The sequence below is a fragment of the Fringilla coelebs genome, assembly GCF_963513975.1.
Source record: "Fringilla coelebs genome assembly, chromosome: 1".
Classification (NCBI taxonomy): Eukaryota; Metazoa; Chordata; class Aves; order Passeriformes; family Fringillidae; genus Fringilla; species Fringilla coelebs.
In genome coordinates, this window is record NC_140028.1 from 136,888,503 (window position 1) to 136,908,352 (window position 19,850).

At 38.6% G+C, this 19,850-nt stretch overlaps 1 protein-coding gene across 1 annotated transcript in view; it reads left to right on the top strand.

Moving 5' to 3' along the window:
* The window catches only part of ACBD5 (acyl-CoA binding domain containing 5), a 30,351-nt gene extending 14,315 nt beyond the window's left edge, over positions 1-16,036 (top strand). Inside the window, exons 5-12 of the mRNA XM_084208410.1 lie at positions 3,101-3,238; positions 3,974-4,174; positions 4,893-4,999; positions 6,983-7,259; positions 8,513-8,712; positions 10,234-10,284; positions 10,570-10,679; positions 14,065-16,036. Of these exons, the coding sequence (XP_084064536.1) occupies positions 3,101-3,238; positions 3,974-4,174; positions 4,893-4,999; positions 6,983-7,259; positions 8,513-8,712; positions 10,234-10,284; positions 10,570-10,679; positions 14,065-14,077 (1,097 nt within the window). The 3' untranslated portion in view covers positions 14,078-16,036. The remainder of the gene's footprint in view (positions 1-3,100; positions 3,239-3,973; positions 4,175-4,892; positions 5,000-6,982; positions 7,260-8,512; positions 8,713-10,233; positions 10,285-10,569; positions 10,680-14,064) is intronic.
* The last annotated feature ends 3,814 nt before the right edge of the window (positions 16,037-19,850 follow it).

Consider the following 19,850-nt stretch of genomic DNA (forward strand, 5'->3'; position numbering starts at 1 on the left):
GCAGATGTACAGAGGCCTTTAAGTTCTGAACTCCCATCTGGGTAACAAAAACAGCCTCGAAATATGTGAAGAATTAAAAATCGCATACTTTTGAGAAACTTAGCCCCATTATACTGGCCATTGAGAAGAATTGTAGTGATGCCTTTAAAGAAATGTTTTTAGTAATGGCTTGTAGGAAATCCCTTAGAGCTGATACTAGAAAATAAACATCTGGTGAAAGTTTGTAGAGAAGTTGCATGCTTGTTCTTCACATCCTTTCCATCTTGCCTTTTTTTTTTTTTTTTGACAAATCTTTCTTTCTGTTTGAAGTTGTTACTGTTATACAGCTCCTACTATTTAGCATTAAAAACCCCAAACCCACAGCCTAGCCTTTTACTGAGTAGAATTCCTTCTAGGGCTGAAAAACAGTACAGCTTTGATTTAAAAAATTGTCACAAATCCCACATTTTGATGTTGTATGTGTGACATGAAAATAATAAACCAGAAGGAATTCTACAGTATCTAAAGTAGGGCAACAGAAAAAATTCCTAACAATTTGCATGCAGTTGAAGTGAGTAGATGAAATAAAGGGTTGAGGGGTGGCTGGGTGGGATTAGCACAAGCCAAGTAAGGTTTTAAAAGCTTGTTTAACTTGTGTCATTCACACTGAGAATATATATTCCTCAGGGAACAGCCATTAACCTACTGGCAGGGGATGTAGAAGTCACTGCTAGTTGGCTCTCTCTGCTTAGTCTTTAAACCTGTCACCCCCAGGATTAAACTGATGATTGACCGTCATGACTGGTTCCTTAGCAGATACTCAGAGCAATGAGAAGGGCAGCCAACTGTGGGTTTACTATGTAGTAAAAGCAATTGGGGATGGAGCTGATGAGGATAGCAGGGTAAGGGTTCTGAGGAAAAGCACACAATTAAGCCTGGCATTTCAGGTGGCCAGACTCTGTACAGGGTTGTGTTCTTAGAGTGCATCAAAGCAATGCCTCTTCATGGTCTTTGGGAGCACTTTTGCTAAGAATGACTTAGTAGAAGAAATATGATCCTGATGGATTTCAGTTATTCAGGTGTGCTGTGATGTGGTACCATTAATTTGTAACTGTTGATGCATTCTCCCAGTTCCTCCTCTTGTTTTAAATGTATGTAATAGATCACTTAGAAGTTTCCCCAAATGAATAATCTCCTTACTGCAAGTAAGTGAAGAAAGAACATGCTTGAATGTTCAAAAACATTCCTTTCAAAAAGAAAAGAAGTAAATCTTAGGAAAAGCCTTATGGTGTAGCTGAAGCTTTTTGCAGTATCTTTGGTAGGATGAAGAGTTTTGCAGTTTTAATTCCCCTTCACAGCTCAATGTTCCTCCTGGTCTTGTCTTTCCTGTTTACTCCCACGGCTGGGTAGGACACATGGATGATTGTGTCCCCACCCCCATGTTATTAAAGGGAAGGGTGACGTGTGCCTTACAGTGCCACGGGGGCTGTGTCTGTGCCTAATGCTCGTGCTGTGAGGACATAACTGCTGCCTTATCCTTCTTATGCTGCTGCTTCTCAGACAAACATCTTGAGAACTAGCATTCGCAATTCATGACACACACTCGTGAGGAAAAAAAATGGGACTATGTTGGGATTTCTCTTTTGTGAAGTAAATTTCTGTGCAAATAAGTAGTGACCTATGAGGAGAAAATGAGCAAGTGCTTATATTCTTGTGGTGTACAAGATAGACAATGGCTTTTCCAATTCTCATTTTACAATAAAGTAGGTGTTTTTTAATCTTCAGATAAGAGAAGGATTAAATCAATCCAAAGCAGTGATGCAAAAAAACATTACCTTGCAATAAAACTAAGTTGAACTTAATATTTAACATATTCATTGTTACTATACAATAAGTTATTTTACCTTTTTTTCTCTTTTTAAAGTGCTGTGGATAAGCTTGGAAACTAGAGAAATGTGGGAAGGCTCTTCACTGGAAGGTTAAAGTAGAAAAAAGCCTTTGCTTTAAATTACCATGCAGCAGAGAAAGTAGTGAAGCTGGTTTGGCAACTCCAATGTAATTGGATATTATTTTGCAGTTTAATGTTAAGCCGAAATGTGAGAATAAATCTTTCAAGGTTCTGACAAGAGAACGTAGAAATTATGCAAATGAAATGCTGTGGTGACAATTAAAACAGTCAGATTTCAGCCTTGGAGCCAACATGTAATCTATTCAAGTGTCTCACAGAAACTCTCCCCTCTTTGTACCTTTGTACTCTGTCCTAACATAGGAGGCTTAAATGATCATCAGGATGTATTTGACCATAGCTTTTTTTACAGGAGGTGGTAGAATTGTCCTTGATATACTTCATCTTTTTAATGGATGTTTACCTTTCAATTTTTTGTACTGTTACAGTAAATTGTGATCCTTGGAGTGATCAACATGTGGAAAATAAGGATTTGGTAGTTACTTTGTCTATTTCAATATTTGTTTCTTTAAATACTTATGAACAAAATGCTCAATGTATATATTAATTTCATCAAGTTTTTCACTGAATTCAGGGAATTTACTTCCATGTGTCATTTGTTAGGTAAATATCTGTATAAACATGAGTCATCTTACCATATTTTGCATCTGCCTTAATTACAGCAGATGTGTGGAATATTGTATTTACCTTATTTAGAATTATGTTGTTCACATAATTGAATATAATGTTTCAAGATTTGCCTCTGCACTGTGAGCAGGTTTGAAGCATTTCAGCCTAAAAGGGAAATTCTGTTAAAACAGTGATTTCTGGCTTTAAAAGAATATGGCCATATCAGTCCCAGCTGCAGCTGTAACCTAAATACAGTAATAGGCTTGGTCTGAGTCTCCTTCTGAAAGTGGCTGCAGTCATTTCCCTGGAGGCTGCACAGAGTCATTGAGAATATCTGCACCAGCAGTCAGGCTCTCAGTGATGAGCCACAAAATAAAAACATTAAACCAATTAATAAAGAACTTATAGAAATAAGTTGCCATTATTTGGTAGATCTTCTAATATGGATGTACTTCTGTAGAACTGTGACTGATAGTTTTGGGGATGGTAGTGGTGGTGTGTGTTTGTTTCCTTTAAAATATTTTTTTTTCTTTGCTTTTTTCTTAGACCTTAGTAATGTTATGACTTCCACTCCAAATATAAAAGCTGTAAATGGAAAAGCTGAAAGCAGCGATAGTGGAGCAGAATCAGAAGAAGAAGGGCTTCGTGAAGAGGAAGAAAAAGAAGTGCAGATAAATGGAAAAGGTAAGTTTCCTGGATCAGTGTGTGCCCCAGAGTTGTTCTCAGCCACCTAAGTGGCAGAAAATACCAAAGTATCATGAATGCTTTTTCAAGGCAATTAGGTGGAAATATATGTGAATGCATATGTGAAAGACATCTGTGTTTCAACTTAGGCTGTAAGAATTAAAACTAGTACAAATTTGCAAGCTATGCCATATGATTTTTGACTTGCCTAGCAAGTTCTGTCAAAAGGTTATCTAAATATCTATACCCTGCATTGTTTTGGGTTTTGTTGCCAGTGCTTTTTTGTAAGAGCTATGAATGGCTACATGTCCTGTAAGAGTAGAATTGAAAATGACTATTTTTTTCTTCAGAGACAATAAAACAGAACTTTCAGTGAGATTAATTTAGAGGGTTCATAAAGAACTGGATGCTGAAATAACAGCATCTAGTGAAAACCAAATGCAATGACATATTTAGAATTCTATACAGATGTCCTCCAAGGACATTTTGATTATTATTTAGTTTAGAAGAAATACCTACTTCAGATTTACTTACTTATGTTTTAAGTATTTGCTCTTTATGCTTTTTACAAGAACAGAACAATCCACACAAATGGGAATATAGGGGCATTTACATGTTTCGTTCTGCAGATATGTTACACATACAGTCCATTAGTAAGGTAGCTGCGTGAAGAGATATGGTTGGAGCTATTAGGTATAGAGCTTTCTCTTTGCAAAGTTTTCTTTTCTTTTACAGATTATAAGAATGTGAAACCCGAATCAGCAGCTGCTAAGGATTTGGAAGGCATTGTTAGTAATGGCTGTTACAAGGACAGCTTTATCCCAGATATGCAGAATGGCATCCAGACCAAATCTGCCTTGAATGGCTTGAGCCCAGAGGAAGAAACAAATAAAACAGAGCCAAGCCTAGAAATAGCTCAGAATGCTGCCCACCAAGGTATTGTCCTTCCAATACTGTGTTTTCATTTGCACGTGTTTTTCATGAAAAATATTCTTTTTCTGGAAGCTTAATCCCAGGATTCAGAGACTAGTAATGGTGTCTTTCAGTTGCAGAAACCTGAAGACAGAATACTAAAACAAATTAATTCATTCCAGTTAAAAATAAAGCTTTCTTTTAGTATCTCTTATAGAGAGAGAGGGGAATTCAGCGAGGCCTAAACCCACAGAAGTGTTTTCTTGTAATATCATTATGCTACCTTTGCAAATACTATTTGCCTTTGAAAGTGAATTTGTTGTAAAACAAAAGTCACCTATATCTGGTTTATCATTCTGAAAAGCTGAACATTTTATAAATGCCAGTTTGTTGAAACTGGGATCTGAATATGTATTTTTAATACTAATGTAACTTTAGGCAAAACTGCTTTATACTGAGCTTAGGAAGGAGAGGGCAATGAAAAAGGCAGAATTAAAATTTATCATGCAGAAATGCCAATATGAAGTATAGTTTTCCCACTAGCAAAAGTTTTCTATAATTCCTAAATTGATGTAACATCTTTATTCAGAATCCATGTTAGGATGACAGTTGTAGATAGAAGAATCATTAATTGATGCTCACCTACACATTTTAACTCATTGCTCCAGTCTTTGCCAGGGTTGGCTCAACTGGCTCACATTTACAAACCATGTGTGCTATCCCTCTTTCCCTGCACTTGCAGGTGCAAGTGAAGAGAATACTGAAGAGATCTCAGCAGCTCAGCACTTAACCAGTGATTCAGACAGTGAAGTTTATTGTGACTCTATGGAGCAGCTTGGACTAGAAGAGGTAGGGGTTTAGTATTCCTGGGTGTATTTTGAAGCTGGTATGCTGCTTATTTTTTAATAGGTTCCTCTCAATCAAGTGAACATGGACATGCAGAGGTGAATGACGTGGCTCATGCATGCTGTCCTTCTGTTTGAACGAGAGGGGTTTGTTCCTTTCATTGCCAGCATTTTACAACTTGATTACTGTTAATCTAAAAGCCTTGAAGCCTTCAGAGAATTATGTGAGGAGAAGGCTTCAAAAACAACAGTACAAAGAAACAATTGTCAAAAAGGAAAATCAGTATAAAGAATCTAAGGTCTGTGCTCACAAATTAATGTAGGGTCTCATAACATGTAGGGACCAGAATTCAGCTATTTTTAACAAATGGGAAGTATCTTTTTAAAAATTCACTTTTTGCTTGTCTTTTTTCTGGCCTGATGACTTTGGCATTTGTTTCTTAGAATAAATAAAGAAATAAGTGTTAGCAGGTGGCCTGTAGGCCAGTGCCTGCAAGTGGCCTAGGTCTAAAGAAGTGGGGGATTACAAGGATTTCTGTGTTCTCTTGGATTCTCTTCAGTCATAATGTACACCTCTGACTTCTTATAAAACGTGAGCACCACCTGTGCTGCCATAGTTTTGACTGGATTTGTGCTCCTGCTGATTACTATTCATAACTGTATTCTTTGTTGGCTTTCTGGCCTAGACCTCCTTCAGAGGCCCAGGTTAAGTGTGGGCTTTGTAGGTTGTACTCAGAAACCTCATTTCCTGATTCTGGAGAGAAATGTGTGAACGGTGCCTGGGATCAGAAAGGCCAGAAGCACTCAAATATTGCATCATTCTCTTGTCTGGCTCTTTCCTGAGTATGCAGGGAATTCATTTTAACAAATCAAAATTCTGCCCAGTAATAAAGCATGTTGGGAAATGTAATTTGATAGAAGTGCTGCAAGCTGTCTTATCTAGCCGATTTCCCAACCTTGTATGTCGTTCAAGCTTGTTTGAGATTCTTTAATTGAAGTGGGTAGATAATTTGTCAGAGTTTCCCAACCTGCATGAGGAAAGTTCCAGTTTTGCACAAAATAACTAATGTTCAGGTATATGTAAAGAATTACACAGGTAGAACTACAGGTCAATCAGCTCAAACTAGAAGAGGTTCACTTAAAGAAATAAATACAGCTGTTTCTTGGAAAAGATGTAGCCAGCACTCTGCCCTTCAGTTCTGATGATCCAGAACTGCTATTTTACAAATTTGGACAGCAGTTTCCATTTCACTGCCCCTCCTTTTGGTTATTTTGACTTCTCCATGAAGTTCTCTTTCAGCTAACTGAGGTCCCAAAGCTGCTTCAGCTATCCTTGTGCAAGAGAATCCTTGTCCTGTGCCAAGGGCTGCTTGAACCACTCACCAAGACAGCCCCAGTGCAGAACCTGAACAGCACATGTCATCCTTTATTGCTCTCTTCCTGCAGTACCAGTTTTGAGTGGAAGTCAATAGAATACTCTGCCTTTCCTTGGTTTGCTGTGAGGTGCAGGTGCAGCCAAGCCGTTTGGAGCAGGCTAATGATAAGCTGTGTGCTCTCTTTGCAGTGAGTGCAAACACTGCCTGCCCAGGGCTGCTGACAGCATGGGCCTTCTGACCGTGCCTCCCAAATTCAAGGGAAGAGGCCATTTCACTGTCTAGGAAGCAAATCCAGTTTTACAGGGGAAAATTGAATTGTTTTAGACATTAATGTTCTATTTTAGTAATTACTGAGAATTAATGTATGTTGGAAATGTCTAAAGAAATTCCTGTGGTATCACTGTTGCGAGATTTCCCTGAAATACCTTCTCAATCTGGAAATAACATTAGACAGTAGTATTCTACAGGAAAACACCTGCTCCCCTCAAAAGAAGTCTTAATTCTGGGCAAAGTATTTTCTTAATGTGAAAGTAAAGATGATATTTTTTTCTTTTTAATATTTAACTGTCATATTTTACAGAATTTAATTACTTGCTAATGTTAATTTGTAGCCCTTGGAGATCATCACATCAGCTAAAGGATCTTTAAAGCATTCATCCCATTTCTTGGATGTAGATCACAGTCCTCTGTTAGAAAATATGGATTTTCCAAGGCGCACTTGCATGACTTACGGGAATCTCCAACCTGGAAGTACTGGAGAGGGAGTAGCTGAAGAACAAGGTGAAGTCAAATGTGGAGGAGAAGATGGCAAAACCAGTAATGGGGGTCCTCACAAGGAGAAAAAAGGTGGAGAAAAAGCAGATTTCTACAGTGTCAGAAGAGGGAGAGGTACTGTGGCCCCGCATTTGTGTTCCCCACTCTCCTCACTGCCATAAATTACTGGTGTCTGAGAAGCACCTGTCAGGACTGTCCAGTGGGACAGTCATGTGTACAGTGCTTCTGCTCTTCACAAGAAAAATAGATAACAAAATACCTATTACAGTGGGTAACATACTCCAGCTGCTGCTTATGGCACTTGGGTTTTTGGAAATTTAATCCTCAAAATGGGTCTGTACGTGAGAGGAGTTTCTTTAGAAGTTACATACTTATTGTTAAAATACATATGCATTTATATCTCTGTGGTGGTTTGTTTGAAACCATGGAATGCCGTGGAAAGATACCAGTGTTTTTGTTTTGACATATTGTTTTGTATGTAATTGGAATGTTAGCCACACCTTTGAGTGATTCTGATACTATCCATTATGATTCTTAAAACTTAACGAATCTTAATCAGGTTATAGTCCAGATGTTCAGTTTATGTTGGACCTCTGCACTTTTTAATTCCATAACACTTCTAAAAGCAGCACCATATTCCAATGGTATGATCTGTAAAGTCAAGGATAAAATAGTTTTTTCTTGTAAAACCAAAAAAAGGCAGAAAGTATTTTATTGATATATTGGATGCCTTTTTGTATAGCACCTATAAGTAATCAGATGGTAAAATTAAAAAGAAAATCCAAATAAAAAGTTTATGTTGAAAACTATTATAAAGAACATACTATAGTTAACTATCCTCTTTCCCTTGTTTTATTGAAGTTTGCTACTTACAGGCAGAAACATGACAGTGTTATGTTAGTTAGTTATGTTAGCTAGTTACTTATGTTAGTTAGTGGTAGTTGTATCTAGTTTAAGGGACTATTGCTGATTTCAAATAATTATCTTTTCTTCTCACTGTATTCCAGTGATCTTTGTTTTCCAGCTGGAGACTTTGCCAAACTTAAAACACATACTAAGACAGATCTTACTTTTTACTAGGGCAGAATTTACTGCTGAACTTGACTGGTTGTGTGTTAATAGCATTTTGTAAATGTTCTTGTAGTTCTAGGAATTTGAATGCTACTGTCACACCAAGGCTGTAGGGAAACATCCCAGATGACATTTCAGTGACCTCGCAGTGCTGCTGAACTGTCTAAATAGAGTCTGTGACGAGGAGTACCACACTCCTGGGTGAAAACTGAGGGAAAAAACTGACCTGTTTAACATTTTCATTAGAGCTGTAGCCCATTCTGTGTTTTGTGTTTGTTTTTCCTCCCTCCCAACAGGGCATAGACTTCAGCCCTTAGGAGACGGCTCCCAGGGTGGCCAGATGGGCAGTGGAGGCGATGGCGAGCGCTGGGGCTCCGACAGAGGCCCCCAGGGCAGCCTCAATGAGCAAATTGCAGTGGTGCTGATGCGGCTGCAGGAGGACATGCAGAATGTCCTGCAGAGGCTGCATATGCTGGAGGCTGTTGCAGCATCACAGGTACTATTCTTTGGAGTTATTTGATCACCTTTTATTAAATGTCCTTGGATATTTTTGTGTTTTTTTCATTAACATTTTTGACAATATTTTCTTAAACTGTGAAGACATTTCAGTCACATTCAGTAGTTGAATCCAACTTAAAATTTCCTATTGGTACCTGCTCTTAGGAAAACAATTTGTAACTCTGATACATGTAAGCAAAACCATGCATTTTTTACCTAGAAATTAACCATATGTGATTTCACTGATTTCTGATCAGACTGATCTTAGATAGTTATTGATACACATTACAAGGGCTCTGCATGGACACTCCACAGTTAATGTTGTTAGTGCATGATCCCACAGAATTCAAAGCATTCTCAAAGAAAGTGAGAAATTATCTTTATCTCTCAGATGGTAAATGTTCACAGGCAGAACTTCAGATTTCATTTTTCAGATAGCAAAAGACTTGATTGTTCATAGCTATCTTTCCTCATGAAGTAATCCAGCTTTTGTACATCATGTCCTCATCCAGCCAATAGAACTCTTAAGCAAGCGTAGATATTATTGATACAGTGTTTCTTTTTTCTTTCTGTTTCAATAGAACATGTTGTGAATATAGTTGAACCAGCAACCTGAAAATGTTTGGTTTTATTTGACTTGCTGATATATTTTGATCTGCATGAGAATGAGCAAGCTGTACAAGCAATATCCTATAGGATGCACACACTCCAAATCTAAGGCAGACCCAGAAAAGGATTTATTAAAACTATAATTTTGCTGCATCACAGATATTCAAAAATCTAATGTTTGGTTAAATACAGATTGGCTTGATATCTTTGCCTGAGCAATATAAGTAGTAAAAGATTCATCCCCAACAGTTCATGCTGTGCTTGCTATCCATACCTAAGGAGAAACAGAAGCTTCTGTTTCATGTTTGTGTATATTAAGAAAGACCTAGGAAACCAGCTGCTTTGCTTTTGTGGAAGCACCACAATAGTGTATGGGAATAGTCTTGAAAAGATTCTGATACTTCCATTTTCAGAGTTGCCTGGAAGACATGGAGCAGAGTATTCTCTTTCCTTTATGGTGACAGACATGCCTGTAGCTGTAGCCCAGGCAAACTAAAGCAGTGGTTTTGACCTTAATATAGACTGGTGTTGAGCCATGCAAGCAGGCAAATTAAGCTGCTGCGATTTCTGCTCTGGGCTGGAACTGGACTAGACCAGAGCTGAGAAAGTTGCAATGACAAGTTGAGCAGGGGAGCCTTCAAAAACTGTAAAGAGGTCCAGTAAGTGACACTGATTCATTTTCTAAGACAGAGAAGTGATAAAATTACTATAAAGAGTAGTAGAAACATGAGAGGCAAGTTAGCAGCTATGTGGGATCACATGGGGGTGGTTCTGTGCATTAAACTGTGATATATACAGATTGCAAAGCCATCACAAGATGAAAAACCCCATATTCTTGTTTTGTGAAGAAGAAAAATTTTAATTGCAGTTTCCTTATTTTATACTTAAAAGCCTTTGTTTGTATTTCAAGGCAAAATCTGCAACACTACAGTCAAATTACCAGCCTGCCTCCTCTGTCAAGGTAAAATACTGTTTTTATGATGTGTAAAAAGTGTGAACTGGGAAAAAAGATTAATTTGAATATTTTATCTCTAGCTCTTGGTATGTGCTTTTTGTATTGTCTGTTCCTTGACTACGAGATAAAAAATAATCAGTCTGAGGAAATTACTTCATAGATTAATCTTTTCTTACGGTCCTACTATTATTTGTTTTGGTACTGTAGCATTTGAAGTGAGGAGAAGTATACGGGTGGTATTCAATATGTGCACACATATTGCTCACTGGAATTTTTTTCTGTTTTCCTTAGAAACCATCATGGTGGCCCTTTGAAATTTCTCCTGGTATTCTAGCTTTTGCTATTGTTTGGCCATTTATTGCCCAGTGGTTGGTACATGTGTATCACCAAAGAAAGCGAAGGTAAAGATGTGCATTTAATTGAACACATACAGTATGTGTCACCTGTTTAAACCAATAGGCAATATTATCATGTTATTTAGACAGGACAGAAAATTCTTTGCCTTAAATGTTTGTCAGTATGAGAAAGTATTGGTTAATTTGACTTTATATGTAGTATGGTTTATATGTGGCAATTTATGTTAAATCTATGAAATGTGATGCAGGATAAATAATTTCAAGCATACACAAGTGGGTGAGGTTGGATAGCTTGGAAGCATCTCCATAACATTCTTTGATCCTCCCACTCCTCATATTTACTTGAGCAATTTTCACTGCTTTTAGACTTCCTAGTCCCGTTGTGCCATGAGAATTTTATTTCCTATCACATCCTTTATAGATGTGCCTATCATATCCTTTATAGAGTGCCATCTGTCACCTACATTTAACATTTACTAGCACCTTACTAATGATATTTTTGTAACATCTACCTTGACTTCCTTCAGCTGAAGGGCAGTTGAACTCTGATTTTGCCTTTTCTCAACTCTCTAAGTATCAGATCAAGTGAGTGTTCTCTAGTTACTGTCTGCTTACTTCAGCCTCACACCTGGTTCTGTTAGCTTAGTATGCTCTTGGCTTTTACATCTTCTTCCTCTGTCAGACTGCAGAGTTTGCACGTGTGTGGATCTTAGAAGAATTAGCTGAATTTGCTCTAGCTTTTTAATGTTTGCTAGCTTTCATGGTATAGTTTTCTCTCCTGTGGTAAATCACAGAAACGCAGAGTGGCTGAGGTTGAAGGAAGGCTCTGCAGGTCATCTGGTCCAACATCCTTGCTCAGCCAGGGACAATTCGAAGGCGGCTGCCCAGGACTGTGTACAGGCAGCTTTTGATTGTCTCCAAGGAGGGAAACTCCACCACCTCCCTGGGCAACCTGTGCCAGTGTTTCCTCAGAAATGCTCCAAACCTTTAATCATCTTTGTGGCCCTTTGTTGGACTCTCTCCAGTTTGTCCATGTCTCTCATGTAGCCAGAAGCAGACACAGCACTCCCGGTGTGGCCTCTCCAGTGCTGAACAGAGAGGAAGGATCACCTTGCTCCTCCCAAAGGGATGGATAGTTGGAAAGGATAATGTTGGAAGGGAGGCCTGTAACACCACTGGCCTTTGTTGCAAGGGCATGTTGCTGGCTCATGTGGTGTCCACCAGGATGCCCAGATCCTTTTCTGCCGAGCTGCCTCGCAGCTGGCACACACTGATGCTTGGAGTAGTTTCTCCAGTGCTGGACTAAGCACTTCCCCCGTTGTATTTCATAAGGCTCCTGTCAGCCCATTTTTCCAGCCAGCTCTAGTTCCTCTGGATGGCAGCACCACCCTCTGGCATATCAGCCACTCCCAGTCTTTGCAGCTTTGCTGAGGGTGCACTCCGCACTCTGCCTGTCATCCTGGCCATTGCTAAAGGTGTTAAACAGGATTGGCCCCAGTATAGACCCCTGGCATTCACCACTAATTACTGGCCTCCAAGTACACTCTTGTCACTGATCACTGCTCTTTGGGCCCAGCCCATGGCTTTGTAAACAATACAGCACCACAAAGGCTGCAAATCTGCCCGGGAGCTCCCCTGGCTCAGAGCTGTCAGCAGCAGCATCGGTGTTGCTGCACTGTCTGATGAAACCAGAGATTGCAGTACTGAGGCTTTCAGGCAGTTATGCACATTTTGCTCATTCTTTGCACCATCATTTAAATAGAAATTTCCCCTTGTCAGCAAGGACAAAGTTGAGGTGTTTTATATCAAAACTATTTAAGTATTTTATTTGAAGCTTCTATGAACTTCAGTGTTTTGCTAATTGCTCTTGCATGGCTGTTTTCTCCCTCTCTCTGAACAGTGTGCTGTTCTGAAAATCTTTTTTGATCATCTGTTCTGACCTCTGTAGCACCCTCAATCCAGCCAGATTCAGACAGAAATCAGTTTTTAGAAAAGCACCCTTTCCAGCAATTTTTCTAGTATATTGTCCTAGTAATTCAGTGCTTTGATTGAATAAACACATGGTACATTAGTTTGGATTTGACCAGCTTCAGTTTGCATCCATTGGATTTTCTTGTATCTTTTTGCAGTTGACAAAGGGCCTGTAATGTGTTTCCCATAGTTACGTTTTGCTGTCACCAGGTCATCTCATTATCTTTTGCTTAAACAAAACAAATAGAGCAACTGGAATCTCACTTTAAAATTGTTTTCCAGTCTTAGAATGATTCTTGTGGTTCATTGCCAAATGCTTCAGTTTTTCAACATTCTTTTTGAATTTTGGACACCAGGATTTGTACCAGTGGTAATACCAGTGTCGGTGTGAAACACAGAGATAGCATAGCCTCATGTTTTGTTTACTCCTTCATGTATTGTTTTGAGATGAACTTCAATAACAGAAGCAACTCAAGAATTGTCTGTGTTCTTGAGCTTTTCTCTCTGTTTCTGAAGTCTGCTCATAGGCAGAATTTAAGGACTATGTGCTGCAGCACGTTTCTATCTGGAGTTCTATCTTCTTTAACAATGTGTAGGAAGCTGATCAAGTACACTCAGTGAGAAAACAGGATTACAAAATGAGTCCTTTTCTCCTGTCCCATGGCCAGTTTCAGCTTGTGCTCTTAGGCAAGGTGTGTGAGCTCTTAGGCAATAGCTGTTCACAGTGCCTGCATTGACCTGTGTACTTTTAGTTTTAAATTATGTGTACTGTCCCTGCAGCAGAGACCATGACTCTCTGCTACCATGCAAAGTTCTCTTGTGCTGCAGCTGTGGAGCTTTGACTTCTAAACTATTCTGCAGAGTGCAGCAAATTCCATGTAACTGGTGGAGGGAGGGACAGCCTTCTGTAACCAAGAGCTTTGTGTTTAGCTCTTGTCCCTGGGCAGGGGTAGCTCAGCTCCACCCCAGCACCTCTTAACCTGTCCCCTGGTCCTTTATGGGGAACTTAATGCTGAAAATCTGGGTACTCGTACCGAAGCCTTCACCAAGAAGACTTGAAAACCTGAATCCTAAGATTTCTAGCCTAAGATAGAAATGTATTTTCATAATAGTAAAAGTTGTCTGGGTTCAGCTCATGATTTTAGAACCCTCTAATTAAAAGTTTTATGGAGTCATGGGGAAAACAGCTCTTAAATGTTGCTCTGCTGAGCCAGCACACCACTGACCCAGGGTCAGGGACTTTTCTGTGGAATTCCATCTGCAGTTCCAAATTCTTAGTGAATTTTCTACTCCTTGGTGTAAGAGGACAAATTTTTGGGTGTCTTGAAGCCTGTTGTGGTTTTTTTTTGAAATGGAAATCTTTCACAGGTAACCTTAATTGATTTGTTTGTTCAGACAAATGAAAAATCATCTCATATGTGAAGGTACATTAAACTAATTTATTTGTTTCCTCTTCTAGAAAACTGAACTGAGAATTCATTACTATGTTTAAGGACTTCTAGGAGAAGATGGCCCTGGAAAGCAAAGAAGTTTGAATTCTCAGAGAATCTCAGAACTTGGGATGATCTTCCTTATATTACAGTAATATTTTGTACTACCTTTGAGCTAAATGTTTAAGGACTAATATTATTGAAACTTGAATACAGCTCCTAGGTAACAAATAAATTGAATAATTCAATCCTCAACACCATATGAACAATAATTATTTTGGAATGTGCTTGTGGATGGGCCTTCAGTAATTACTGGCCTACTGATGTCAGTTGATGAAGAGAATAACATCTCTGTAAAAGAATAAATGAAAAATATGTAAAACTGTCACTTTAACATTGAAATAATTTTACAATCTCAAGATCCCTGCCTGTTCTTCCACAGCATTATGTATTACCAGGTGAAAGCTCTAAAAAAGTATAATTCAATACATTGTAAGCTGTTGGAAAAATACAATATAGCTCTGAGGAATTCAACTTGTTATTTTTGCTGCTGAACTAGTGTGGGGCAATTTCCATATAAATTGGTCAGAAATGAAGTTGAACCCTTCACTTATTCTGTAAAATTGTAAAGAAGATTTTGGAATTTGTATATATCCTGAAAGTTAGAGCCATTAATAACAGGGGGACCGTCAAATAAAAGTTTGGAAACAGCATGTGGTACAAGGGATCCATGTAAAGAGGCTGCACCTTATCTTTTTAACTTTCATAACTGTATTCTTGTTGACAACAGCTTATTTTAACTGAAATGCATAGTTTAGGCACAAGGTGCTTTAAAATGAGATCAAAAGTAGCTCAGTAAGTCTAGCTTTAAGCTTTTAAAAAGCTCAGTGCACTGTAAGTTTTCTGTTGACAGTTAAATTAAAGTAAGATTTAATGTATTGTGGATTTTCCCCAAGTTACATCATGAAACATATCACTTCTGGTATGTCTTTCTTATCCTTCTACTTCCTGTCAGAAAAAACCTTTTCAGGTGATTTTGGAGCTGATATTTTTTCTTTTCCCCACAGAATATTTATTAACCCATATAGAGATAGAGGTACAACCTTGTGAAGTTTGTTTGACAAAAGCATGCTTTACACTTAATTTTAAAATAAATTAATATATAAGTTGTATAAATCTCTGGAAAATGCAAATGCACTAAAATTAGATTTGACAGAAAACTTACAGTTTGCTATGAAAAATTATATCACAACATAATCCATGGTTAAGCTCTAAATCTTCAAAAATTTCACCATTATTAATGTCCTTTCATTTTCCACCAGGACTACATCCTACAAATAACTTTTAAGGAAAGTTTTTTTTGGTCCTTCCTGAAAATATTTTATATTTGGAAAACATTTTTCATATAAGCTATACTGTATAAAAATGTAATCACAGAATTTAATGTTGGTTTTACCAGAGAAATTTTAATCTTGTTTTTTAGTTATGTGAAAAAAATTTTTAGTTACTTTTCCCCTCTTCTGATTTTCTTATTGTAAAGCTGAATTAAAAAAATAAAATAGCTGTAACCTCTTTGAAGACTGCTGTAACAAGCAGATGGTTTCATGTGCCAGAGATGAGTTTTGGCATGAGATGTACTGAAAACTCAGGTTTGAACAAAGCTTATCCTGGAAGTTCTGCTGGGACCTGAAGCCATTGTGCCTGAGCTTAAAATTCCTAAAGTGACTGATTTCTGATCATAAGGGATAGAAATGATACAGGAAAGACACTCAAGCCTGAAGGTCACATGAAAGCCCAGCCTCCTGAAGCAGCATGTCTTCTGCCAGGACAAACCACCCTGGAGTGCCTCCCACAGCTCACCTGTAGGGGTCGAGCTCTTAGAGATGGGACAGACATTCCCAAAGGTACTTAATTGTTAACCTATCCCTGAAATAAATGTAGGCTTGTACTATCCTTGTTATTTATTCATATTTCAATAAATCAATCCCTTAATATTTTGTATTTTATCTTGGACTTAATATTTCCTAAATGCTGTACACCAGATGCTGTGTATACAAGAGCCTGCTGGCTGTATCATGAAGAATCAGTCACAACCTGAAAGTTGTAATACAAAACAACATCACTTGATAACAATTCACTTGTAACTGAGAACTGGGCCTATCTCAAACTCACCATAATTTGAACAGGTTCCTGGTTGGTAGGTATTTCAGCTTAAAGGTAAGGAAAACTGGTTGTTTTGTATCATTTGCCCAGGTGCAGAGACACAGCTTTGATGTGGAGGCAGTAGCATAAGCAGATAGCTGGAACTCAGACCTAGGATACATAGCTTCAGCCTGTGCTCTCTGCAGGAGGGCTGGGAGCCTAATCAGTTCTGCACAGCACTGGAAGGGGCCAGCCCCAGCCCCAAACTGCACTTGTGAAGCAAACATCAGTCTGGTTTTCTGCAGCAAATCAGGCTTCACCTGAAAGGCAGAAGCTTGCTCTGTATCAAAGCAGATTAGACACTCCATCCCCTCAGAGCTGCTCAGCTGAGAGCACTGAAGCAGAACCAGGTCTAAGTCTGTGTCTCCTGCAGCTGTTCCATCCTCAGGGCTCTGCTGCTTCTGTTCTGGTGCTGTGGCAGCACAGCAGGTGCTGAGGAGATGGAGCCACCATCCTTTCTTGACTCATGTGAGTTATGCAGAGGAGGAGACTCATACCCTGCAGGAGTTACCATTCAAGACTTGGCTCTCCTGCCATTTCAGTACACAAATGTAGCTGGTACTAAAGCTTCCAGGCAGGGCCTAGCAAGTTATGAGCTAACTGAAGGGCCTACAGACCTCTACTGAAGTAATATGTATTTCTTTAAAATCACTGCCTTTGCTGAGGTAGGGGGAAGCATTCAGCGTTTCTTTGTGTAAAAATCCATCTGCCACACTCCCAGCAGAGGCAAAAGTAACACAATAAAAGAAAAACAAGATGCAGAAGCAGCAGCACAACTGCACTATTTTATTTTATGTATTTACACAAAACTAAAGTGAATTTTTGAAGTAAGTGCAAAGTGAACTTTTGGAGAATGAAGTAGAGAGGAAAACAATGCATTTAATTGCCAGAGTGAGCACGTGGTAAACCCAATCATGCCGAAACTGGAATCTCTGAGCTTAACAACACATGGCAGCACTTCAGCACCTTGGCCCCCCCAGACACTGCTCCATATGTAGGTGTGCCCAACAGCACATATGGGCTGGGAATAACCATCCAAAACTGCTGCTTCTGTGTAACCAAGTACAACACTGATCTCTCCAGTAGTTTTCAGATGTCATGGCTGATAAACTGTCTCCCAAGATAACCTGGAAGCTACTGAGTTTACGTGTAGGTTATGCACATAAAGTTTAGGGCTTCAGGGAGCACCATGTAACAGCTGGAGCACTGGCCGAGTGGTACTCTACAGCTTCTAAGGATCAGAAACTTTTGCCAGCCTACACTGTTATTTGTAGATCTTTACTAATAACACTAGATCTCTTCCAGCTACTGCATTATACTTATCAAACTTTTACCTGTAGCATTTCAAGTCAAGCAACAAGTGGGACAAAACCAGTGGGATTGAGTTGACAAGGGAATTCCATGTTGAACAATAAAGCTAGGATTCACCTTTTTACAAAAGATAAAAGCCCCACCAACCAAAACACCCCACAACAAACAAAACCACATCACAAAGCTCAACAATCAACATCTGACATTCAACTCCATGTTTGCTATAACCAGGATAAATGCAAGATAATTAAGAGAACAGAATATTGCAATATTTTCAGGGCTAATCATGTGAAATTTAAATTTTGGACAGCAGTGTAGTGATAACTTTATATTAAACATTCATATTTGTCAATTGACCAGTTTACTGTTCTACAGAGTCTATGTTCTTGTATTAATCAACTGGTTTTGTATTAACTCTATGTTTTTGTATTAATCAACTGGTAGAAACGCCACAATTTTCTTTTAGGATAAGATTTTTATAGAAGCTTTCTTGACCCTTGTAGATGATTAAAACTATTTCAAAGGGTTAAAGAAGATTATACCAGTGCAACAAGTTTTTTCCACCTTCATGGGAATGTGTTACACTGCCAAATGGGAACAGGTGTAACCATTTGTAAAGCACTGAAGAGCTGTTGTGATGTTCAGTTTCTTATTTGTTTGACATGTAACCATAGTTAATTCTTTTAAGATTTGCTTTCTTAAACTAGATTACTAGAAATGGAAGAATAAATTGCATAAAATACCAGTGATTAAGATACTCTCCTACCCCAGTTTATATATTTAACAGTACACAGGAAAACCACTAAAGAACTTCTCATCACTTTCAGAGAATGTTGTCTATGAATACTGCTTCAGTAGTGCAGTCATTTGTTTGCACCTTTTCCATCACGTAACAATTGCAGTGTGACTGAACAATTTAGAAGTTCTCTGAAAATGCAGTCCTTAGCAAAGGGAGTGAAATTCACTGTATGTTTTGCAACTTGCCAAAATTCTGTTTCACAAGATTGAGTTTTCACAACAAGGGCTGGGATTGGTCATTCTGAGCTATTAAAAATCAGCTCTCTTTAGGTCTTTCTAGAAAACTTCCTTTTTCTTCACCATTCCCATTCCTTTCCCAGCAACCTGAGGGGACAGCAGAAGGCCTGGCAGACTCTGTCTGCTCAGAATTCCATCAATAAATCTTGTCTTGCAGGAAGCAGGGTAATGAAGGAACAACTCACTACGGCTACAAAAAGAGTCAGTTCATGAAACCAAAAGGCACTTGGCAAAAATCACTGGCAAAACGCTTGGCTTCTGGCACATGGCCCTTGGCTGGTAACACCATCTAGCACAAATGATCTTTATCTAACGTGTATTAACCTGAAAAATTAAAATCTTCTTTAAGTTAGAGATACATATGCAAGAAAAATACTGAAGACTACTTAGGCAGAATGATCTATAAATAAACCTCTAAAACCTAGCAGACACAAGATTTGTATTGCATTTAAAGATAAATTTAAATATACTTCCCCCTAATTTAGGTTTATGCAGAACATACACTTCTATTTTATATTCTAGTCAAAATCCAGGCTCTGGCTGTGAGTTTACAAAACAGTCTGTTAGCCTACAATATATTATAGTCTTTAATACTTGGCAGCTTCAGAATACTACTTGTTAGAAAACAAAAAATCACCTGTCACTTGTCATCTGACACAAGGGAACACACACACACTGGGCATTTTCTATATAAAACCAGTAACTGCTAAAATGTATGTTCAGTCCAGCTTCTTACAGCCCAAGTGGTTACAACACAACAGCTTAAGCAATGCATTTGTTCAACAGACTTGCCCCAAGTATCCTCTCCCTGTGCCATTTCTCTAGGACAGGATAGTCCCTGCCAGTCTCATGTGTCACTTGTAGCCAAATTAACTTGGAATAGGGTTCTATCTTCCCATCCCTTCTTGGGAATAGGACAAACAGAAGACAAGACATTGCAATGCTGCATTAAGATTTCAATCTTCCACCTTGAATAGAAATGACCAGTTTTGCACAGTGGATATATATTCACACTGCTCAGACAGGACTGCTCCCAAACCAGCTTGCCACCACACTGAACCACCAATAGGTAAGTTAATTAGATACAATTCCTTTATATCCTTTCCCTGTTATGTTTAGCTGGGAAATAATGCCACAGTTAATAGCTGGAATAATTAATTACTATTTAAAAGCCCCATTATTGCCAAGAGTTATTAGGTCCAAGAAACACAATCCTCTGGCCTCTTAGTAAGGTGCAGGAGATGATAACAAGTTGCACGAAGGCACT